At 38.6% G+C, this 19,216-nt stretch overlaps 5 protein-coding genes across 9 annotated transcripts; 4 read left to right on the top strand and 1 right to left on the bottom strand.

Moving 5' to 3' along the window:
* The first annotated feature begins 149 nt into the window (after window positions 1-149).
* LOC120000522 (putative zinc finger protein CONSTANS-LIKE 11) lies at window positions 150-4,646 on the top strand. Of its 5 annotated transcripts, none has more exons than XR_005468632.1 (6): window positions 151-1,360; window positions 1,494-1,718; window positions 2,275-2,618; window positions 2,928-3,109; window positions 4,010-4,221; window positions 4,332-4,646. XR_005468632.1 is itself a non-coding variant. In XM_038848635.1 (4 exons), exons 1-4 carry the CDS (start codon window positions 770-772, stop codon window positions 2,942-2,944), a joined length of 1,086 nt encoding a protein of 361 aa, XP_038704563.1. In that variant the 5' UTR covers window positions 150-769; the 3' UTR covers window positions 2,945-3,989. The 5 variants fall into 5 exon arrangements, 2 of the variants coding, with proteins under 2 accessions (XP_038704563.1, XP_038704562.1); XR_005468631.1 differs by having other exon boundaries at window positions 1,491-1,718; window positions 4,344-4,646; XR_005468630.1 differs by having other exon boundaries at window positions 1,491-1,718.
* A 285-nt stretch (window positions 4,647-4,931) lies between these two features.
* Window positions 4,932-5,837, bottom strand: LOC120000524 (B-box domain protein 30-like). Its single transcript, XM_038848636.1, has one exon. The coding sequence runs from the start codon at window positions 5,587-5,589 to the stop codon at window positions 5,221-5,223; it is 369 nt and encodes a 122-aa protein (XP_038704564.1). The 5' UTR covers window positions 5,590-5,837; the 3' UTR covers window positions 4,932-5,220.
* Window positions 5,838-6,475: 638 nt separating this feature from the next.
* On the top strand, window positions 6,476-9,716 carry LOC120000521. Its single transcript, XM_038848633.1, has 4 exons — window positions 6,476-7,487; window positions 7,825-8,358; window positions 8,471-8,705; window positions 9,447-9,716. Exons 1-3 carry the CDS (start codon window positions 6,702-6,704, stop codon window positions 8,579-8,581), a joined length of 1,431 nt encoding a protein of 476 aa, XP_038704561.1. The 5' UTR covers window positions 6,476-6,701; the 3' UTR covers window positions 8,582-8,705; window positions 9,447-9,716.
* Window positions 9,717-10,866: 1,150 nt separating this feature from the next.
* On the top strand, window positions 10,867-13,492 carry LOC119999444. Its single transcript, XM_038847011.1, has 3 exons — window positions 10,867-11,912; window positions 11,999-12,532; window positions 13,060-13,492. Exons 1-3 carry the CDS (start codon window positions 11,118-11,120, stop codon window positions 13,171-13,173), a joined length of 1,443 nt encoding a protein of 480 aa, XP_038702939.1. The 5' UTR covers window positions 10,867-11,117; the 3' UTR covers window positions 13,174-13,492.
* A 439-nt stretch (window positions 13,493-13,931) lies between these two features.
* LOC120000998 (putative receptor-like protein kinase At4g00960) lies at window positions 13,932-18,977 on the top strand. Its single transcript, XM_038849207.1, has 8 exons — window positions 13,932-14,085; window positions 14,631-16,313; window positions 16,777-16,896; window positions 17,139-17,269; window positions 17,340-17,550; window positions 17,869-18,106; window positions 18,264-18,405; window positions 18,495-18,977. The coding sequence occupies exons 2-8, from the start codon at window positions 15,494-15,496 to the stop codon at window positions 18,840-18,842; spliced, it is 2,010 nt and encodes a 669-aa protein (XP_038705135.1). The 5' UTR covers window positions 13,932-14,085; window positions 14,631-15,493; the 3' UTR covers window positions 18,843-18,977.
* The last annotated feature ends 239 nt before the right edge of the window (window positions 18,978-19,216 follow it).

Raw genomic sequence — 19,216 nt, 5'->3', positions numbered from 1 at the left:
GGACCAGAACCGAGTACACGTTTGACGGCGAGTAAAAAGTATTGGTCAAAACTTGTTAGGGAATCCACAACTGGAAGTCTGGAACTACGTCGCGTTGGCTGAAGTGGCAATAAACGTGACTGTTTTCCTTCACAAACCCATCTCAATCATCTTCTTATTCACAACCTCTGCCATTCCCCAAACTGGAACCCGAGTAAAAATGCCAAATCTTCTAAAGCAGAGACCATCCACGTCATCATAGTATCAATTCTCCTCGTCCAGGTTTTGCCAAGTGTCACACACCCAGTAAGTCCAGGAGAAACGTGAATAAATGGGCAATGCCCGAAGCAATAACCTAAAACTGAGCTTCCTTTAGTCCCCCAGAACCAACAAGGCTTGAGCAAATTCGAAGAGCAATGTCTGCTCGTTTCGCCGATCAATGTTGTTTCATTGTTGCTTTCGTTGATGCCATTGATATCGGTTGATTCTGTTTTGCTTTGGTTTGTGGTGGGTGTTCGACATTTTCCTACTGGTCTCTAAGTGCAATCCCGTTTTCACAATCTTTCTTCACTTTGTTCTTATTCAGCTATATCAACACTTGATTTAATTAATCAAATAGGCTTATGTTGATTTTGCTCTTTCTTTTGCTTTGAAATGGTGAAGGTTTGTTTAGGGAGTTTTTGATTTGAGGAATTAGAACAAATAAGGCCGGATTCCTGCCACAAGCCGTAGTTTAGGAAGTTTAGTTAAGAGGAATGAATTGATTGGTAGAGTTATATTGGATGAAAGCATGGAACCTGTTTGTGAATTTTGCCGGGTGGTGAGAGCAGTAGTATATTGTAAATCAGATTCGGCTCGGCTTTGCCTGCATTGTGATGGATGTGTACATTCTGCAAACCCTTTGTCAAGTAGGCATTCTCGTTCTCTTTTATGCGATAAGTGCAATTCACAACCTGCAATGGTCCGTTGTATGGATGAGAAATTGTCCCTTTGTCAAGGCTGTGATTGGAATGGCAATGCTTGCTCGACCATGGGCCATCGGCGCCAGGCCTTGACTTGTTACACAGGATGCCCTTCTTTGGCAGAGTTTTCAAGGATTTGGGCTTCAGTTCTTGAGACACCTTCTTCAGGTGGCTATGATGTTGGATGGGAACCGCTTAGTTCTGTGTCCGTGACTGAGAACTCCGTAGCAAACTGTATTGGGCCGTCAGAAAATGAGGGGCCATTTGGATTTGTTGCTAGCAAATTAAGTGAACTAGAACATTGTCCCAAGTTTGAACCTTTGATGGAAACACCTCCTTTAATTCCTCCAAATCCAAATTACATGCCATACTATAAAGATCAATCACCTTTATTGCCAGAGGAGTCCAACATGCCAAAGGTAATTTTCTGGTTATTTGGTTAGAATTATTTTATATTAATATCAACTGATATGATCCTTCCAACTTATATGATTAATTGTTTATTCCGGTTGGTTAATTATACTTCTGTTATGTTATACTTTTCTCCAGCAGGCGTGCTCCAGCTTTAAGGATGTTGGACTTTGTGATGGAGACGATCTTTGTGAAGGTCTCAGCATCGACGATCTCCCTTTAGACTTTGAAAATGCTGATGAGATATTTGGATGTTCACAAGGTCATAGCAGATACCCGTTCGAAGATGGTGGTAACAGCTGTAACTTAATGGATAAAACCTTATCTGCCACCAAATCTAATGAACCTATTGAGAATGCTTTTGAGGTTACCTCCCACTTTTACTTTTCATATATCAAGTTACCTTTTGTATATTTTTTTCTTCCTATTTTTCATATTCCATCTCATGCATTTGCTAAAATACTCGACTGTATGTGAGCAAGCATTTGGGGGTCACGATTTTTTTGTTTATGATATCTGCAGTTTTGAATCCTCATTGCATGGGAATCTGACTGGCCAAATCTCATGTTTGAGTGTATCTTTTTGTTTATGTTTGAGTGTATCTTGTGCTTAGAGAGATGGCTTATTTGCTCTTAACCATTCCCGATGATGGCCCAGAGAATTTGGATGCATGAAAATGCTTTTGGCACTCTACCTAAAAAGACCGAGTCAAGGTTTTTACTTGCTTTGGCATGTCAAAAAGGATGAAATAGCAGCAACAATGATGTTGGATTCTCTAATCAGTAATCATGCATCTGGCTTAGGACATACATTTTGAACATAATTATATGTAGTTTTCCTTCTGAACCTGGTTTCTTCATTGACCCGACCAGAGTTTGCTTGCAGCACTCATAGCTGACAATACAGTTGCGTATTTCTTTAGGCATCGTCAGGACAATATGATTGTGTGGCTTTCCAATCTTCTGGTGCTGGGGGTTCAGCCAGTATGATGCAGACCATGAATGATAGTGCTAATTGTACGTTAGTGAATCCTGGTTGCAACAGAAACATAAATATTGGTTTTCCTACTGGGCAAATTCATTCCAGCATGTCACTTTCACTCTCCAACATCACTGGCGAAAGTAGCGTTGCTGATTACCAAGATTGCGGATTATCGCCAATATATTTGACTGGTGAGTCTCCATGGGAACCAAATCTGGTGGCTAGTTGCCCACAAGCAAGGGATAAAGCCAAGATGCGATACAAAGAAAAAAAGAAAACGCGGATGTATGTGTTTTTTTTCTAATTAAGTAGAGTATTATGCTTTCGCTATGAGGAGATTTAAATTGATGTTACATTTCAAAATAGATTTTATTTATTGTAACCTCCAAAAGTTCTTGCAAAGTTCCTTTCACGTCTTTTTTTTTAAAAAAATTTATATTTGAAGTTACCCTATCTGTACTGTACAGAATGCACCTCATTCACTAGATAGATTATAAGGAAAACTTTTAGGAAGGAGAAACTTCAAGAAATCACTGTCTTTTACATTATCATATAAGCATATTTTAACTTATCTGTCTCCTACATTATGCGCAGGTTCGGCAAACAAATAAGGTATGCCTCTCGAAAGGCCAGAGCTGATACGAGAAAGCGCGTGAAAGGTAGATTTGTGAAAACTGGGGAGGCATATGATTATGACCCCCTAGGGACAAGTAGCTTCTGAGCCAGATTACTGAATCTTTGCACCTTACCCTGTAAGAAAAGGGTGAATTTACAAGGTATAAACTTTCCACCAGTTGAATATAAAAGCATTGTGTTCCCTCTGGTGATTTCATGAGGATAAAATGCTTGCAGGTAGAAACGATCTTGCATGTGGCTAAGAGTTATTTGTATTCACTCTAAGCGCAAGTTATTTGCTCTTAAATTCGACGTATGCCTTAAATTCCAATTATGTTGTGATATGCTCTCTGAAATTCTTGATATTATCTAGATCCATTGCTGTCAATAGGCATACTCAGTACTCTGATAACTGATGGCCATAAAGTAATAGGTTATCTGTAGGTTAAGTATAGTCTACAAGTTTTGAGTGTTGAATCAACAAGAGCTGCAAAGAAAGAGAGGAAAAAAAGGCGCATTTAAGCCATTAGGTCCTGGCTCAAAGTTTAGCGTTTTGATTTGGATTGTTTAAATTAACAAGTAGAGAGGAAAAGTTAGTTGGGCGACTCGACTTCAAACAAAAACTTGCTAATGGATTGGAAAACTATTTCAGTATTTCTTGATGGTACCAGTGTTGTAATGCTCTGTTCTAGCACTTGACATTTAGGCTTTTGATTCTGGCAGCCTATATCTATATTGATATTGTAACATACCAGTTCATCACTCTTGTTCATTTGCTGGTCAATTCATGACAACGATAACAACTGAAAGCCATGCAACTTGAGGTGTTTTTTTTTTCTTTTTTTTTTTCCTGGAAGATAAAATACTGCAAATCAAGACTTTATAGATATAAAAATCTTCTTCATTCATCCTATTTGTTTGGTATAGCCAATCCGTTAGCCTTATGAGTTTGTAAGTTTTACCGTTCAGACCTTAGTGTTGTATTCTTGGTTTTAGAGTGTTAGTCTGATTTGATAAATTCAACCTTCATTTTTCTCACCAGCTACTCTTTTTTCTTGCAGTTTCCGTATACTATACTACTTTGTTCTGGAATTAAATCTGCATAGTAAATATATAGGCACATTTTGTGTTCACCATGGCAGATCTTTGGTACTGGTAGCTGCATTGGAATTGATAACATCTATGACAACCTGTCAACTGCTTCTACAATCATTTTGTGTAATAGTGTTCCATACATTCTTTGGTCAATGATTATTTGACCCCCAATTATCTTGTAAGTACTAATTAAATGCCAATTTATACTTCGTTCTTCCTTACGAATTCAATAAGATTATTCATTTCGCGATTTACTTACGAGTATCTTGTTCTTTTGTTCCGCTCCAGACACTTTAAAAGCTATTCATTCAGAATAAACAAGTGGCGAGAACACTGCAATGACCACCATTCGCTCAAGCTCCTTTTGTGGATTTTGCTTTTGCTTCCACCAGCTCCAACGTTGCTGCTGTATGGAAATGTCGGTATTGCAAAGCAAATTCATACATTGTAAGTGCAGTTTCTAGCCTTGACTGTTCCACGTAATAAACTGTTCTTGAACCATATTCATCAAATTGAAATGAGAATAAATGTTCATTTTCCTTGCATATTTGGATTGAGATGATACATTTTGGTTCATTGATAGCTCAAAGAATTTTAGCTGTATATCTTTACTTTCCAACATTGAACGAAAGGTTCTGTGGATGTTGTCCCAACTAATCATCTTTCTCTATGAACGATTAAGACTAACCAACGTAAAACCTAGATAAACGACACTGGAATCCACCAGACAGAGAGAAAATAATAATTCGAAAACATGCTCAGCGCACAGAATTAAAGAATTCTCTTAAAACACAATCTTCTCCTGGTTATATTTACCCATTCACATCCAAAGCGTCCTGTTTGCGTTGGACTGGGCAGAAAATCATTCATCCAGAAGAAATGAAAGTGTTGGGACAAATTCTGGTTTAATTGGCAACCGTATAAGATTCATACAAAGGAAAATTGAAGTGTTAGATGGTACAACAGAGAGAACAAATAGGCTTGAACTAGCAACTTTACATGAAGCGCTGAGGATCTCATGGAGACAAATCAAGAAACACAATATCCTTGTCTATATCTTCATTCATTCCCTTTCTTCATTTTCCTTCCATATATGCTAATTCATAGATACAAACTCTTCACTAATTAACAATAAAGAATCCGGTAGATAAACCCCAAAAGGAAAGAGAGATAGTTATTAAAGAAGCAGGAAAGGTGTTTTAAGCATTCTCGATGACTTGTTTTCTTCAAGCTCTGAAATGCAATGCCTTTCCTCTTTCAAACTCACAATGGTTGGAAGCACAACCTCGGCCGAGGCTCCGATGAGATATCGTTGAGTGAGATTCTGGCATTTGTTGCAGATCAAGCACCTTATGTGCCTGCGAGCTAAGAAATTAGCACCATGAACCCATAGGTCACATTTTCTACATAGAAATGCATCATCAGCTTGGCAATACAATGAAGCCCGTGAACCACAAAGTTCACAATCCACAGAATCAGATGTTGTTTGAGGTGTCGAATCACCCTCTTCGCAGCTGAAACTACTTCGCTGGTTTCCCTGACACATCTTCAGAAAGCTCAATATCTGAAAATTCCTAAGAAGTTTTGCAAAGGCAGAGCCATATTTATATAAGAATGCTCTACAGTTTCAAACATTATGACATGATTGCCACTAATTAAAGTAGTAAAAAATTATGTGGTTGATTCTGTAAGGTGAGAAATGTAACTCCACTAATTTTTTTACAAAACAGAAAAGGCTAGACAAGATTGACATACACGCTAACGTGAGGTGCTTGAAGGATTGTTATGAGCCATGATTTTTTTGTTCTTTCTGGTTGGGTGGTTATCAAGTCATTTTGGTTTACTAAAGAAGAAAACTTGGCTGTATGGACGAGAATTAAAGCCGACTTGTAGTGGTGCCCACCAACTCACACAAGAGTTCTTGGCTAGTTGGACAATTTGGGTGAGAGATGATTTTGACTCATTTTCTATACATTCTTTTGGCGCCCAATTCTTTAAGAAACCCCCAATTCATGGAACCAACGTGGAGGTTGAAGACTGGTGTCCAAGTCCTGGTCCACATCTTTGTTTAGCGTTGATTTATTATACCACTTGTATGGTTGAGACTTAAAAGGGTTCAAGCCGTGTTTGTGCCGTCTTATGAAGATTTTGGAAAATAAAATAAGTAGTGGACAAGGAATTGAGTAGACGGACGCCTTTGACTTTGACTGTGCAGAGTACCACAGTTTCCATGAGAGGGGGACGCTTTGGAAGTGGGCCTGAATAGAACATTTCTTACAGCTTTAACAGGCCAGCTCATATTAAGCAATTTTGGGCTTGAGCCTCTATTGTTCCCCCGTGAAGCATTCTCATGCCAAATTCGCATTCAATAGGCCGGGCCCAAAAACAGCGGTCACAAATTGGAGTTCCGTGTGTGATACTGTGATGCATGTCATCATTATTGGGCCATTGGCAAATCTAAAGCCCATTAAGGTTTCTGTCAAGAGCACCTGACGAGCACCGAAGTTGGATCTTCGACGTGGACTTTAGATGCGGTGCCTCGTGTCACGTAAGTCTCTGTTTCAGTAATCTCGTCAACGGCGACATCATGTCCTCCTCCACCTCCTGCTAAAATGACATAACGTAAAGTCGAAGTCTCGAACATTCGATATATTTTTGATGAATCCGAAAGGAAGACTCACAGCTTCTGTCTCCAAGAAAATGCCAAATATCTTAATTCGCAAAACCCTAGCAGTGTCTCGTTTCAAGAAGCTAATAATATTGTTATCCCTCCTCTTACTCCTCTTCCTCCTAATACACGCGCCGCCAACGTCAATTACAACCCGGACTTCACGCGCCGTCGGCTTTATAACCACGCGCCACCACGTACTCTTCTCTATTGCGTCCTCCTCTGCCACTTGGCCTAAACGAAAGCACTATGTCCGTTTATGGTACAATCCAAGCACCACGCGTGCTTTTACTTTCCTGGACTGGGCCATACCCGGACCAGTATCTCGGTTGGACCCGCCATTCATTGTCTCTGAGAACACATCGAGATTTCCGTTTTCCTTCAAGGGAGGTCTCCGGTCGGCGATCCGCGTGGCTCGTGTGGTCAAGGAAGCGGTGGATCGGAACGAACGTGATGTGCGTTGGTTCGTTTTTGGAGACGATGATACGGTGTTCTTTGTGGATAATTTGGTGAAAACACTGTCCAAGTATGATCACGACCGGTGGTTTTATGTTGGGAGCAATTCGGAGGTCTACGAACAGAATTCGAAGAACTCGTTTGATATGGCATTTGGTGGAGGAGGGTTCGCGATAAGCCATTCATTGGCGAGGGTTTTGGCGAAGGTTCTGGACTCGTGTTTGATGAAGTACGCGCATTTGTATGGGAGTGATGCGAGGGTTTTCTCGTGCTTGGCGGAGCTGGGTGTTGGGTTAACACATGAACCTGGTTTTCATCAGGTAAAAGTTGGTTTAATTGGAAATGCTATTTATTCACTAACTATCAGTATATTCATTTTGAACGAATTTGAGCTCTGTTATCTGAGATTTATCCAAATATAGAAATGCTATTCATATTGCCAAGTGATGATTTATGTTGCAAACAAGTTTCTCTTAATTTGATCTGTCCTTAGTAGTGAATTGATGATATCTAATGTCACGTGGTGGACATATTTGATCATAATTAGGCTAATTTATGAGTTCATCCATATGTTTATGTAGATAATTTATTTGCTGTTTGATTTTAATTTGATATAACTAGATGGACTTCAATTATAGATCTTTGCATCATAATTAGGTGGATATGCGGGGGAATTTGCTTGGATTTTTGTCTGCACACCCATTATCACCTTTAGTCTCACTTCATCATCTGGACGCAGCGGATCCAATTTTCCCTACTATGAACAATACTCAAGCTCTAGGGCATCTTTTCAAAGCTGTCAATGTTGATCCTACCAGGATTTTACAGCAGACAGTCTGCTATGATCGTCTGAATTCATTAACTGTTTCAGTTGCATGGGGTTATGCTATTATGGTGTTTGAAGGCAATGTATTTCTTCCTGATATCCTTTCAAAGCAAAAGACTTTTTCACCGTGGCGCAGAAGTGCAAGAGCTGACAGTAACCATTTTATGTTTAACATGAGAGAAAATACCAGAGACCTTTGCAAAAGACCTATTGTCTTTTTTCTTGAAAGTGTTAGATCTGCTGAAGGTGTTGTCCGAAGCTACTATACTAGGTACAGGGTACCAAATTGCCATGGAGCAAAATCCTTAGAAGATGTGGAGCAGGTCATAGTTTTTTCGCGGAAGATGGAACTTGACATTGAACAGGTATATTTATGAAGGGTTCAAATTTACTTGCTTTGAGATTGGGAAGTCAATGTTGTGTCATGTGGCTTGTTTTTGGAGCTAACTTTTTTTTTTTTTTTAATCTCTGCTATAGATGAAGGCTCCTCGTCGACAATGCTGCGACATTTCTCCCTCTTTGAGTGAATCAATGATTATTAACATCAGACATTGTGGAGTCAATGAACTAATTTCCATGCGTTCTTGATGTTCTTTGTTGGGATGCCTGCACATTTGATACCTCCAACTGGACCCAAAGATCAGATGTACAATTGAGTTAATGTCCATCTTGCTGCTAAAATTCTGGTGTAGCAAACACACCCTTTTTAAAGGTAATTTCTTGGCACTTCAGAATATTCTTTGATCTCCTTTTTCCCTCTCAAATATTCATTTTTCCTGCTATTTTGTTAATCCTATGGGGAGGGGGATTTGAGCCTGCTACTGGCATGTTAACAGTAATCATTTTTACTGCTAGTCCATTGGGCTGTGGAAGTGGTTACTCTTGACTAAGAATAACTTGTCCTATCCTTTAAAATACCCTCTTTTAGTTTGCAAATTGAAAGTACTGAAAATCCGAGGTTTTGTGATGTGTCTCAAAATGAGGAATGCCAAATTCTATTCCATTCGCCATTCGGAGACTTGTTGGTTTTTGCTTGCTTCCTGATTCATTTACACACTTGTGGCTTAACTATCTTCCAATCTACATTGATTGGAGAGTTTTTGTTAATTGCTTGCTACCGGAATTGCTTCTATACATAGGACGCAACTGCTTGATCATATTCAAGAGAAACTTTGCATAAACTCATTCATTTAACAATTAATTCATAGGCTTTGCTTGATTTTTAACGTTTCTTCAGTTATTCTTCATTCATTTAGTAAGTGAAACAAGTTTAAAGTGGTTAGGAGATTGTATCAGTGTGCACCGATGTATCTTAAAATTCCGTGTATAAATTGGGAAGCTCAGAAGAAGCCTTTTTGAGCTGCATGTTACTGGGCTGAAGTTCAATGTTGCTATTCTTACACATTCACTATGGTTCTTTCTTACTTTTTATTAACGTTTATTTCTTTTTTAGGTAAGGGAAGATTAGGAAAAGATGGTGGCAGTGGCTGGTATCCTGATGATTGCACGACTGAGTGATTGAGAGTTAATTTCTCCATCATTATCATGTCATCTAAGGTTTTTCTCTGTAAATGCTGTGATATTTTTGTAAAGATTGTCATCTAACACGAGTGAGCAACACTAACGTGATGTGAAGTGTTTTTTTTTTTATTAAAGAATTCTTTGTTTATGAGCCGTTTTGACCTGGAGAATGAACATTGGCCCTATGTGCAGCTTTATTGACTACTTTGCTCCTGCATTTGCGCATGTAACTAAGTAACATAGTAATAGGAGTGATGGGGTGGGTAAGGCCCATTACTGGGCAGGGGAGGGGGATTAGGGAGGAGTTGATGCCTTCCCACCTCTGGTAAGAGGAGTATGACAAGTAATCATGGTTCACGCCAACTGATTTTTAATGTTGACCAAGTGTCAAGTGTTTGACTTTAATGTAAGGAGGCACCAACTGGTCGGTTCTCATTGGGAAGACCCTTCTTGTTTTCTTCACAGGGCTACCCCTGTTTTTTGGTACACACGCGATACTAACGAACAAGGTAACAGAGTTGGTGAAATAAATCAAAAAGATGCTCCAAATTACTCCATGTATTGCTTTGTTTGCGCTTAATTAAGATGCCATACAAACTTTAAGAAGTTGTAATTTGTATTTTGCAGTGGCAAGTTATCCTTTTCCGTTTCGGAAATCCAATGCTTCTGCTTAATTAATGTGGAGGGTTGGATGTGAAGTGGGCCCTACAAGCGTGTTTTTAATCAATGGATATTTTAATGTCAGATAGATTTGAGGGACTTTTTGGGTGTCTCTAATATTATCCTATTGTTTTATCCTACACATACTATTGAAAAAGTAAATTGCACATGCTTCGTACATAGCCAAATTGAATGCCAATATAATTGTACACATTAAACACCTAAGACCCTTCAAATTCCCACATTGACGGGCTTTCCTGTTTCGGTCACATTTCAAAGAAACGAAGGTTAACGTTTGAAAGGGTCTTGCTTGCCAAAGAAACAACATAAAACACTTTCTCCTAAATTTTTTTCTTAACGAAATAGTCTCAACACATAAAAGTGTCCCCTGTTGTAAACTTATAATGTTAAGATTTGTAGTTACATGTCAGATTGCTATAATTCAATTGAGTTGTATATAAGTGAATGTCAAGTTCCTCTTACACAAATGATCCGTTTTCTAGTATTTAGAAGACGATTCAGGAGACTCTGTGTTGGTCTTTTGCTATGAACAAACAATATCCTTTGATGTTGGGTTTTTAACGTGTAATAAAATTATTTATAACACCTACCTTTTACGCATTCAACAAAGTCTCATTGTTATTCACGCCAAATTGTTGAATAAATGTGGACAAGTGTCAATTGTAGACAAGCAATTTGACTTGTGCAAGAGAAAGGCACCAACCAGGCGGCTCTTATTGGCAGGAGATCGCGCTTTCTTGTTTCCATAGAGCTATCCCTGTTTCTTGCTTCACATGCGATATTAACAAACAAGAGTGTCAAACTCAGATTCCGCGCCGTTCATTGCGCTTGTTAATGGTGGATGGATTTACTTATATGCAATCAATCTCCATTAAAATCAACGCTGGAACCCATTCTTGGCGATCAATTACACTAAACTACAATGTTTTCCAAGATCAGGATTCAGTTTCTTCAGTTCTTCAACAAAACCCAAAATTCATCTCGTTTGATCAATCTGATTCTAATCTCCTCTTCTTTATGCATAATCTATCTCCTGACATCGATATTTCTTGTTGGTACTTCGAAGATTATAAGCAGAGAGTCTTCTCAACAAGCTGTACATGAACCAACATCGCTTGAACATATCGTGTTTGGCATAGCATCGAACAACAAATCATGGTCGAACCGTAAGGAGTACGTCAAGCTCTGGTGGAAGCCAAACCAAATGAGAGGATGTGTGTTCTTGGAATCCATGCCACCTGATTTGAATTCCTCAGCTAGTTCTTCTTCTTCTCTGCCTCCCGTGTGCGTTTCAGGGGACACTTCGCGGTTCCGGTATACTTGCAGAGGTGGTCTTCGGTCGGCGATACGGGTGGCTCGCGTAGTCTCGGAAACTGTGGCGCTTAATCATTCTGATGTGAGATGGTTTGTGTTTGGGGATGATGACACTGTTTTCTTCCCGGAGAATTTAGTGAAGACTCTGTCCAAGTATGATCATGGACTCTGGTACTACATTGGTTCTAATTCGGAGATATTTGAGCAGAACAGATTTTTTGGGTTTGATATGGCTTTTGGTGGAGCTGGGTTTGCTATTAGTTATCCACTCGCGAAAGTTCTTGCAAAGATTTTCGATTCTTGCATTGCAAGATATCCACATCTTTATGGAAGCGATTCCAGAGTATTTTCTTGTTTGACGGAGCTCGGTGTCGGTCTAACTCACGAACCCGGTTTTCATCAGGTAGATATCATGATGCGGTTGCACTCAAAGTGTTTGTAGAAAGTTCCCATCTGTTGCAATGAAATTCTCTTATTTTCTTTTTCCAGGTTGATGTTCGGGGAGATGTTTTTGGATTATTGGCATCGCATCCATTGACGCCATTAGTGTCACTGCACCATTTGGATTTCATAGATCCAATCTTCCCTGACATGACAACAATGAAGGCATTGGACCATTTATTCAAAGCAACAAGCATTGATTCCCAAAGAATTTTGCAACAGACAGTTTGTTACGATCCTTGGTTTTCATGGACGATTTCAGTGTCATGGGGTTATGCTGTTCAAGTTCACAGTAATCGTCTACTTCTACCGGATGCTCTTCCTGTTCAAGCAACATTCAGGCCGTGGCAAAAGCGTGGGAGTCCATTTGCGGGGGCGTACACTTTTAACACCAAACAACTTCACCCTGATCCATGTACAAGACCCACAGTCTTCTTCTTTGATAATGTATCTTCCGATGGCGATGAAATTCGGAGCAATTACAAGAAAGCCTATCAGAATTGTACTCAAGACATGGGTTCACCCAAGAAACTAGAAGAAATCAAAGTGTTCTCAACGAAGCTTGATCTTGGCATTAAACAGGTATGATTCCGTTGATGCATGTCCAACCTGCTAGTATAATATTGTTGGATTTGGGCCTCCCACCACACCGCACGACTTTAAAACGTATCGTACTAGTTGGAAGTGAATTACCCCATATAAAGCACTTCATAGCTTTCTACTTAGGCAATATAGGATGGAGAAATGACCAGTCACCTTCCACTAGAAGAAGTTCTGGATCATTACCTCTCCTCAAAGACACACATGGTGATCCCACATACATCCAACCCGGCCTCACCTCTCATACCAAATTGATGCAGGCCTAACCCGCTGGTATAATATTGTTTGCTTTGAGCCTTCAACCCACACGACTTTAAAACGCGTCATACTAGTTAAGAGTGGGTTAGCCCGTATAAAACACTTAATAGCTTCCTACCCAACCATATGGGAAGGAGGAATGACCATAGAGGAACTACTACATCATCCGTACCATATTTTCTAAATTTAGACATCCCATCAAGTACAAGAAAGATATTAACTCAGACGTCCTACTTTTATTTTGTTTGCAGTTGCAGGCTCCAAGACGGCAATGTTGCGATGTATTGCCTTCTTCCGCAGGAAAAGTGATGGAGATTGAAATTAGAGAATGCAAAGAAGATGAGTTGATCCATATGCATGAGTGACCAATTTTAAGGTACAGTTGCATTGACAGGGTGCTGTGTTGATAATCCTCGAGGCACCAATCAGGGAAATAAAATTAGTGTTCTAGGAGCTGATTAGTTGTCGGAGATGCAAATGCTATAAAGATGACTTGAATCTAACTTTCTTCATTGTTGTTGAGACAACATTGTTAGAGAAAGAAGGAAAGCAAATTCGATTGCCGAGATTGGAGGAAGGAGAAGGTGACTGTACTTGTAGATGTTTTTTTTACTACAATACTCAAATGGAATAATAAACTAATAATTACTTATTTTTCATAAATACAATACAAATTAATATACAGTACAATTTCATCAATGAACATTAGATAATCTCTTCATAAATACTATTGTCGATATTGCTCCCCCTTAAATTCATGGTTTCCATATGGTTTTGCTTTAATCAATCACTTCTATTAGTCCAATTTCCATAGAAAATGAAGACTGAAATATGACAAAATAAAATCTTGGATTGACGTTTGACGAAGTAATTAGAAAATGCAATTAGAGAAGAATCAAAGATGCACATTTTTTACTCGGCTTGTCCTGAAGGCTGTTGGAAGTTGGAATACTAGCCATAGGGCCCATGCAGATTTTTCCTCATCTCAGCCCACTTAATCCTGCCCAGCCCAAAAGTAATTGATGGGCCCTACCACTACGGCATTATATATATATATATATATATTCACGGCCTACCGACGGGGCAACGTATTTACGAGCCGTCGAGCACACGAAATGTAGCAGAAAAATATTTGGCGGAACCGGCAAAAGTAAACAAATGGGGTAAGTTCCAACCAACTTGCTACCTGGAAATAATCAAGAAGAGAAACATGACTTGGTCTTCGACTAGAGGCCCTTGCCCGCGTATCTGCTGCTATAGCTTATGTATGTGAACATGTGAGTTTGACTACTAATATGTTCTTGATGGATTCCGTGTATTTTTTTCATGGCTAAAATATTAAATATGTCCTTAGACTATCACATTTTTCTCTATTATGTCCTTAAACGATTTTTTTTCTTCATTCTATCCTTAAACTATTATTTTCCACATGGTTTCTCTCCTCAGTCAACTTTCCGGTGTTGACTCCGACGAAAATGCTGACGTGTCATCTGAACTCCGACTAGTTTTTTTATTTTATAATCACATGGATGCCACGTCAGCATTTTCGCCGGAGTCAACACCGGAATGCTGACTCAGGATAGAAACCATGTGGAAAACAATAGTTTGAGGATAGAATGAAGAAAAAAAATAGTTTAAGGACATAATCGAGAAAACTGCTATAGTCTAAGGACATATATAATATTTTAGCCTTTTTTTCATTGTACCAACTGCTTTTTGACTTCTCGTATTTGTTTTGATCTTTTCGTTGGTAATTCGTCTTGCTCCACTGCTGATTATTGACATTATATTACTTTAATAACCAAAAACTAATACTTTTCAGAGGATACTGAATTGCCCTGAAATGCATCTCAAATGTTTGATCAAATGCGTGAGACACGAAAGTAGTAGATACAGTGGGCTTCAGTTATGTGGTGTTGGCGGAACTATCTCCATTATTAACTTTAGCAGTCACAATAGAACTTATTTATAAACTAATGCGTGTGCTAGTTATTCCATTCTTGCTGTTGTGTATATATTTGATTGATTTTTCTAATTTATGTTTCTTTTAGTTGACTTCTTTTCATATCTTGTATAAAATTATTGGATTTCCTCAATTGACTACCCAATTAATAATTGCATTTGAAGAAGAGATTTTTGCTTGTCTAAGAATAGGAAACTATAGAAAAAGAAAGAGAAGAAATGGAGAATGTTGTTTTCATGAAAAAATTTATCGCTAAGGCCTAAGCTCCTAATCTCTTAGTACCATGAAATTTATTGCTCTTAAATCATGTGCACTGTTCATTCTTTAGATTCTATTGATGTAATAGATTTTGTTGTCATAAACTCAAGGAAATCAAAAGACATACCTCCATAATTTGCAGTGTTGATAATCAAAGGTGGAAGACTAGTCATTAGTCAACCACAGTATTCCTTACGGCCTTACGGGGTTAAAGTCCTTACATAATATGTGGAGGTATATGTACGTTTCAATGAGAGGAAAATAAAGACAACGATGCTTGCTGTGATTGAGACAGGTTCATTCTATCTCCTTCCTTGAACCTGTCCTTTGGCAGATATAAGAAGAGCCATCATGGTTTTTCTAATCTAAATTCAACTCTCTCCGATTACCCAAACCATGTTTTTCAAGTTTCAATAAGATGCTAAAACAAAATTAGGTTCCAAATCTGCTTTCAAGCTTATGCAATGCAATCTTTTGCATTAGATGCTTTCCATTTTCTCCTGTTTTCGAGTCTTCTGTATTTCTGCTATCCTGCCAAAGGCCAAATATATAGGTACTGCGATGGTGCTTCAAATTACACGTACGGTAGCATGTATGAACGGAACCTTAACCTAACGCTCAATTCACTTGCTGTCAATGCTTCTAAAACCGGCTTCTACATCACTACTATGGGGCAGAGCCCTGATACTGTTTATGGCCTCATACAGTGCCAAGGTTATATCTCCAATGTAGATTGCCAAACTTGTGCGGGCACTGCAGCTGACAAAATCACCCAACTTTGTCAGAACAAGAAGGAAGCACTTATAGGATTTATAAATTGCTCATTACATTATTCTGACTCGCGCTTCTTCTCAACTGCCAATAGTATCCCAAGATACTCGTTATGTAATGTGCAGAATGCAACTAACCAGACACTTTTTGATCACCAATTGGGAAGTTTGCTTAGGAATCTCTCATACAGTGCTGCCGATAGTCCTTCTAGATACGCTGCAGGTAGCATTGCTCACACAGCTTTTGTTGACATACATGCTATGCTGCAGTGCACTGGAGATTTAGGAATAGATGACTGCTTCAGTTGCTTTGGATATATAATCCGTTATATTCCACAAACTTGCAATGGAAGTGTAGGTGGTCAGATATTCTCTATGAGTTGCAGTCTTCGGTATGAGATATATTCATTCACTCCGTGGTCATCACAACTTCCTCCAGCCGAAATAGCATCTCCTCCATCTTTGCTCCAGCCCAACTCAACTCCTAGTGCAACAACAAACTCAAAGGATGATGGTGAATTCAACTCCCAATTCCTTTATTCTTTTATCATCTGCATTTTCAAAACTCCCTGGCAAAAACAAATTTTGATGAAAAGGAAGGAAAAAGAGGATATTATGCAGAACTTACAATCTACTTTTCCACACTTTTTGTCTCACAATTACTGGCAAGATGTTAGTAGTTGGACGAGGAAAAGAAGAGGCAATTGTATGGAATCCAATTACTTCAATTTACAGTTTAAAATTTAAATTTCCATATTTTGTAACATACAAAGTATTGGATCTCTTACCATCTTTGGGATGATACTAAAATATATTTTCCTGTTTTCTGAATACAGTGCATTAGTTTTGGTTTACTCTAGTAATTTAGAATGTTAGATTGGCTATATAAGTTTGATAGTGCACATATCACCGGTAATTGATTGATTTAGGAACACATTTTTGAGGATATACATATACTATCAATTCTCTTTATGCAGGGAAAAAGAGCACTTCAAGAACCATTGCAATAGTGGTGACTCCTATAGCTGTTGCATTGGTATTGATACCCATCATTTGTGGTTTCGTCATCTGGAAAAAGGCTAAGAGAAAAGGAAATGGTAACTATCTTTTATCGCCAGATATAGCAACTATCAAGTTTGTTGTTCTGATTTCTCTTTATAAGGTGACAATGCAAGTTTTTTAGCAGATACCTTCCCTTGTTTTCCACGACATTAGCAACCAGTGAACAGATGATGAAAAACTGTCAACATACATGATTTAGTAGCATGTAAAGTTTAACCTGCAGAAAATACTTACAATATATTGCTGTATGATGTGGGCCTTATCTGTTGTCTTTCAGATGGTCCTGAAGAATATGATAATAGGAGTATGGAATCGCTTTTGATTGGACTAGATAGACTCAGAGTTGCAACTGGAAATTTCTCTGATGAATATAAACTTGGAGAAGGCGGTTTTGGTCCAGTTTACAAGGTATTCTTCATAGATGATGACGGTTTTTTTTTTCCTGATTATTTATAGGAACCATTGATGTTTATTACAGGGCAAACTTCCTGATGGACGAGAAATAGCAGTCAAAAGGCTCTCGAGCTGCTCAGGGCAAGGCCTAGAAGAGCTAAAAACAGAGGTAATGTTGGTTGCTCGACTGTTGCATCGCAATCTAGTAAGGTTGTTGGGCTTTTGCTTAGAAGAAGAGGAGAAGCTGCTTGTATATGAATACTTGCCTAATGGAAGCTTGGACAAAAGTTTATTTGGTATGACCCTCTAAGCCTATGGCGAGCAATCTGTATTGCATTACATGAACTATTTTTCATCAAGTTTATCAGTCGAAGTCTAATAACAAATAGATTCACACTGCTGCACAGGTTGTCATAAATGTTGCATAACATTTTATTAACTATTCCAAAATAAAATTCATTTCCCTTTTTTTCTCCTCTTTTTTTTTTTCAATTAATGTTTCATCTCTACAATTCTTGCCTTGTTAGCTTTAACGAAGTCTTTAGTGAGTGAAAATAATGTTTAAACTAACCAAGAATCAGCATAGCTAAAAGAGCCTTTTTTGGATGATGCAGATCCGATGGAACGATTGAATCTCAAATGGGAGCAACGATACAAAATCATTGTTGGCATTGCTCGAGGACTACTTTACCTGCATGAAGATTCTCAGCTCAGAATTATTCATCGGGATTTGAAAGCCAGTAACATTTTATTGGACGAGTCCATGAATGCTAAAATTTCTGATTTTGGTTTGGCAAGACTGTTCTCTGGAAGTCAAACTCAAGCCAAAACAAATCGAATTTCTGGGACTTGGTAAGTGTACATCTTCTGAGACTCGAATGATTTTTTTTTGTATGCATGTATTCTAATTTAAAGAAAATAGGGATGGGGGGAGGGCATTGTGTGTGTGCGCGATTATTCCCTTTGTTGAAACCTCATGTACTGTTTCCTGTTTCTTGATGGCATGAAGTGGTTACATGGCACCAGAATATGCTAAAAGGGGGCGCTTTTCCCCCAAATCCGATGTTTATAGTTTTGGTGTTCTAGTCTTGGAGATTGTCACTGGTCGAAAAAGCTCCAGTTTTCGCAATTTGATGAATCTGCAGAGTTATGTAAGTATGACATTGAATTAATCTCTTCCAAGTATATGATCTAGCAACCTTCATGATTGATTCAAACTGGTTTGTTCACCTTGTATTAGGCGTGGCAACATTGGGTTAATGGAACGGCTCTGGAGTTGCTGGATCCTACTCTGGGTGACCAATGGCAAAAATATGAAGTTTTGAAGTCCATCCACATAGGGTTATTATGTGTTCAGGAACTTGCAGCTGATAGGCCTACAATGTCTAAAATTATCATGATGCTTAGCAGTAACGCTGTAACCTTTGCATCGCCATTGCAGCCTGCATTCTTTGTCCCGGTGGAAGGTTTTGTGTCAGATTTGGCTGCTAAAAATTATGTTGGAGCTCAAAGCTATAGATCTGTGTTGAAGTCATTGCCGCAACAATCTGTAAACGAGATTTCAATCACCGAGTTTGATCCTCGCTAGTGTGTAGTTGTATTGTTGGATCATCATATCAAGACATTGTAATATGGTCCAATTTTCAAGCAGTTTGTTGAAAATGAGACTCTGTTTCACATAAGAATTCCCACTGAAAATGCAAAAATGATTTGGTTTCATTAAGCATGGTGTTTTAACAAATAACAATTAGACTAATTCCATCGTCTGTTATGACTTGAGAAGTTCCACATCGGTTGGGGAAAAGCTGACCAATGGGTTAATAAAGTCGAAGTCCATCTTTGACATGTAACAGACATTTTCCTAGCTCAAGTGAGTTGTGTTTTGACTCATGTACTCCGTTTGTTGAGTTACATAACTCAGCCCGTAAGTGTACATAACTCAACCTACAAGTGTGTCGGGAA

This window comes from Tripterygium wilfordii, chromosome 6 (assembly GCF_013401445.1).
Source record: "Tripterygium wilfordii isolate XIE 37 chromosome 6, ASM1340144v1, whole genome shotgun sequence".
NCBI lineage: Eukaryota > Viridiplantae > Streptophyta > Magnoliopsida > Celastrales > Celastraceae > Tripterygium > Tripterygium wilfordii.
The sequence above is the reverse complement of the archived record's forward strand: the minus strand, read 5'-3'. Positions and strand labels throughout refer to the sequence as shown.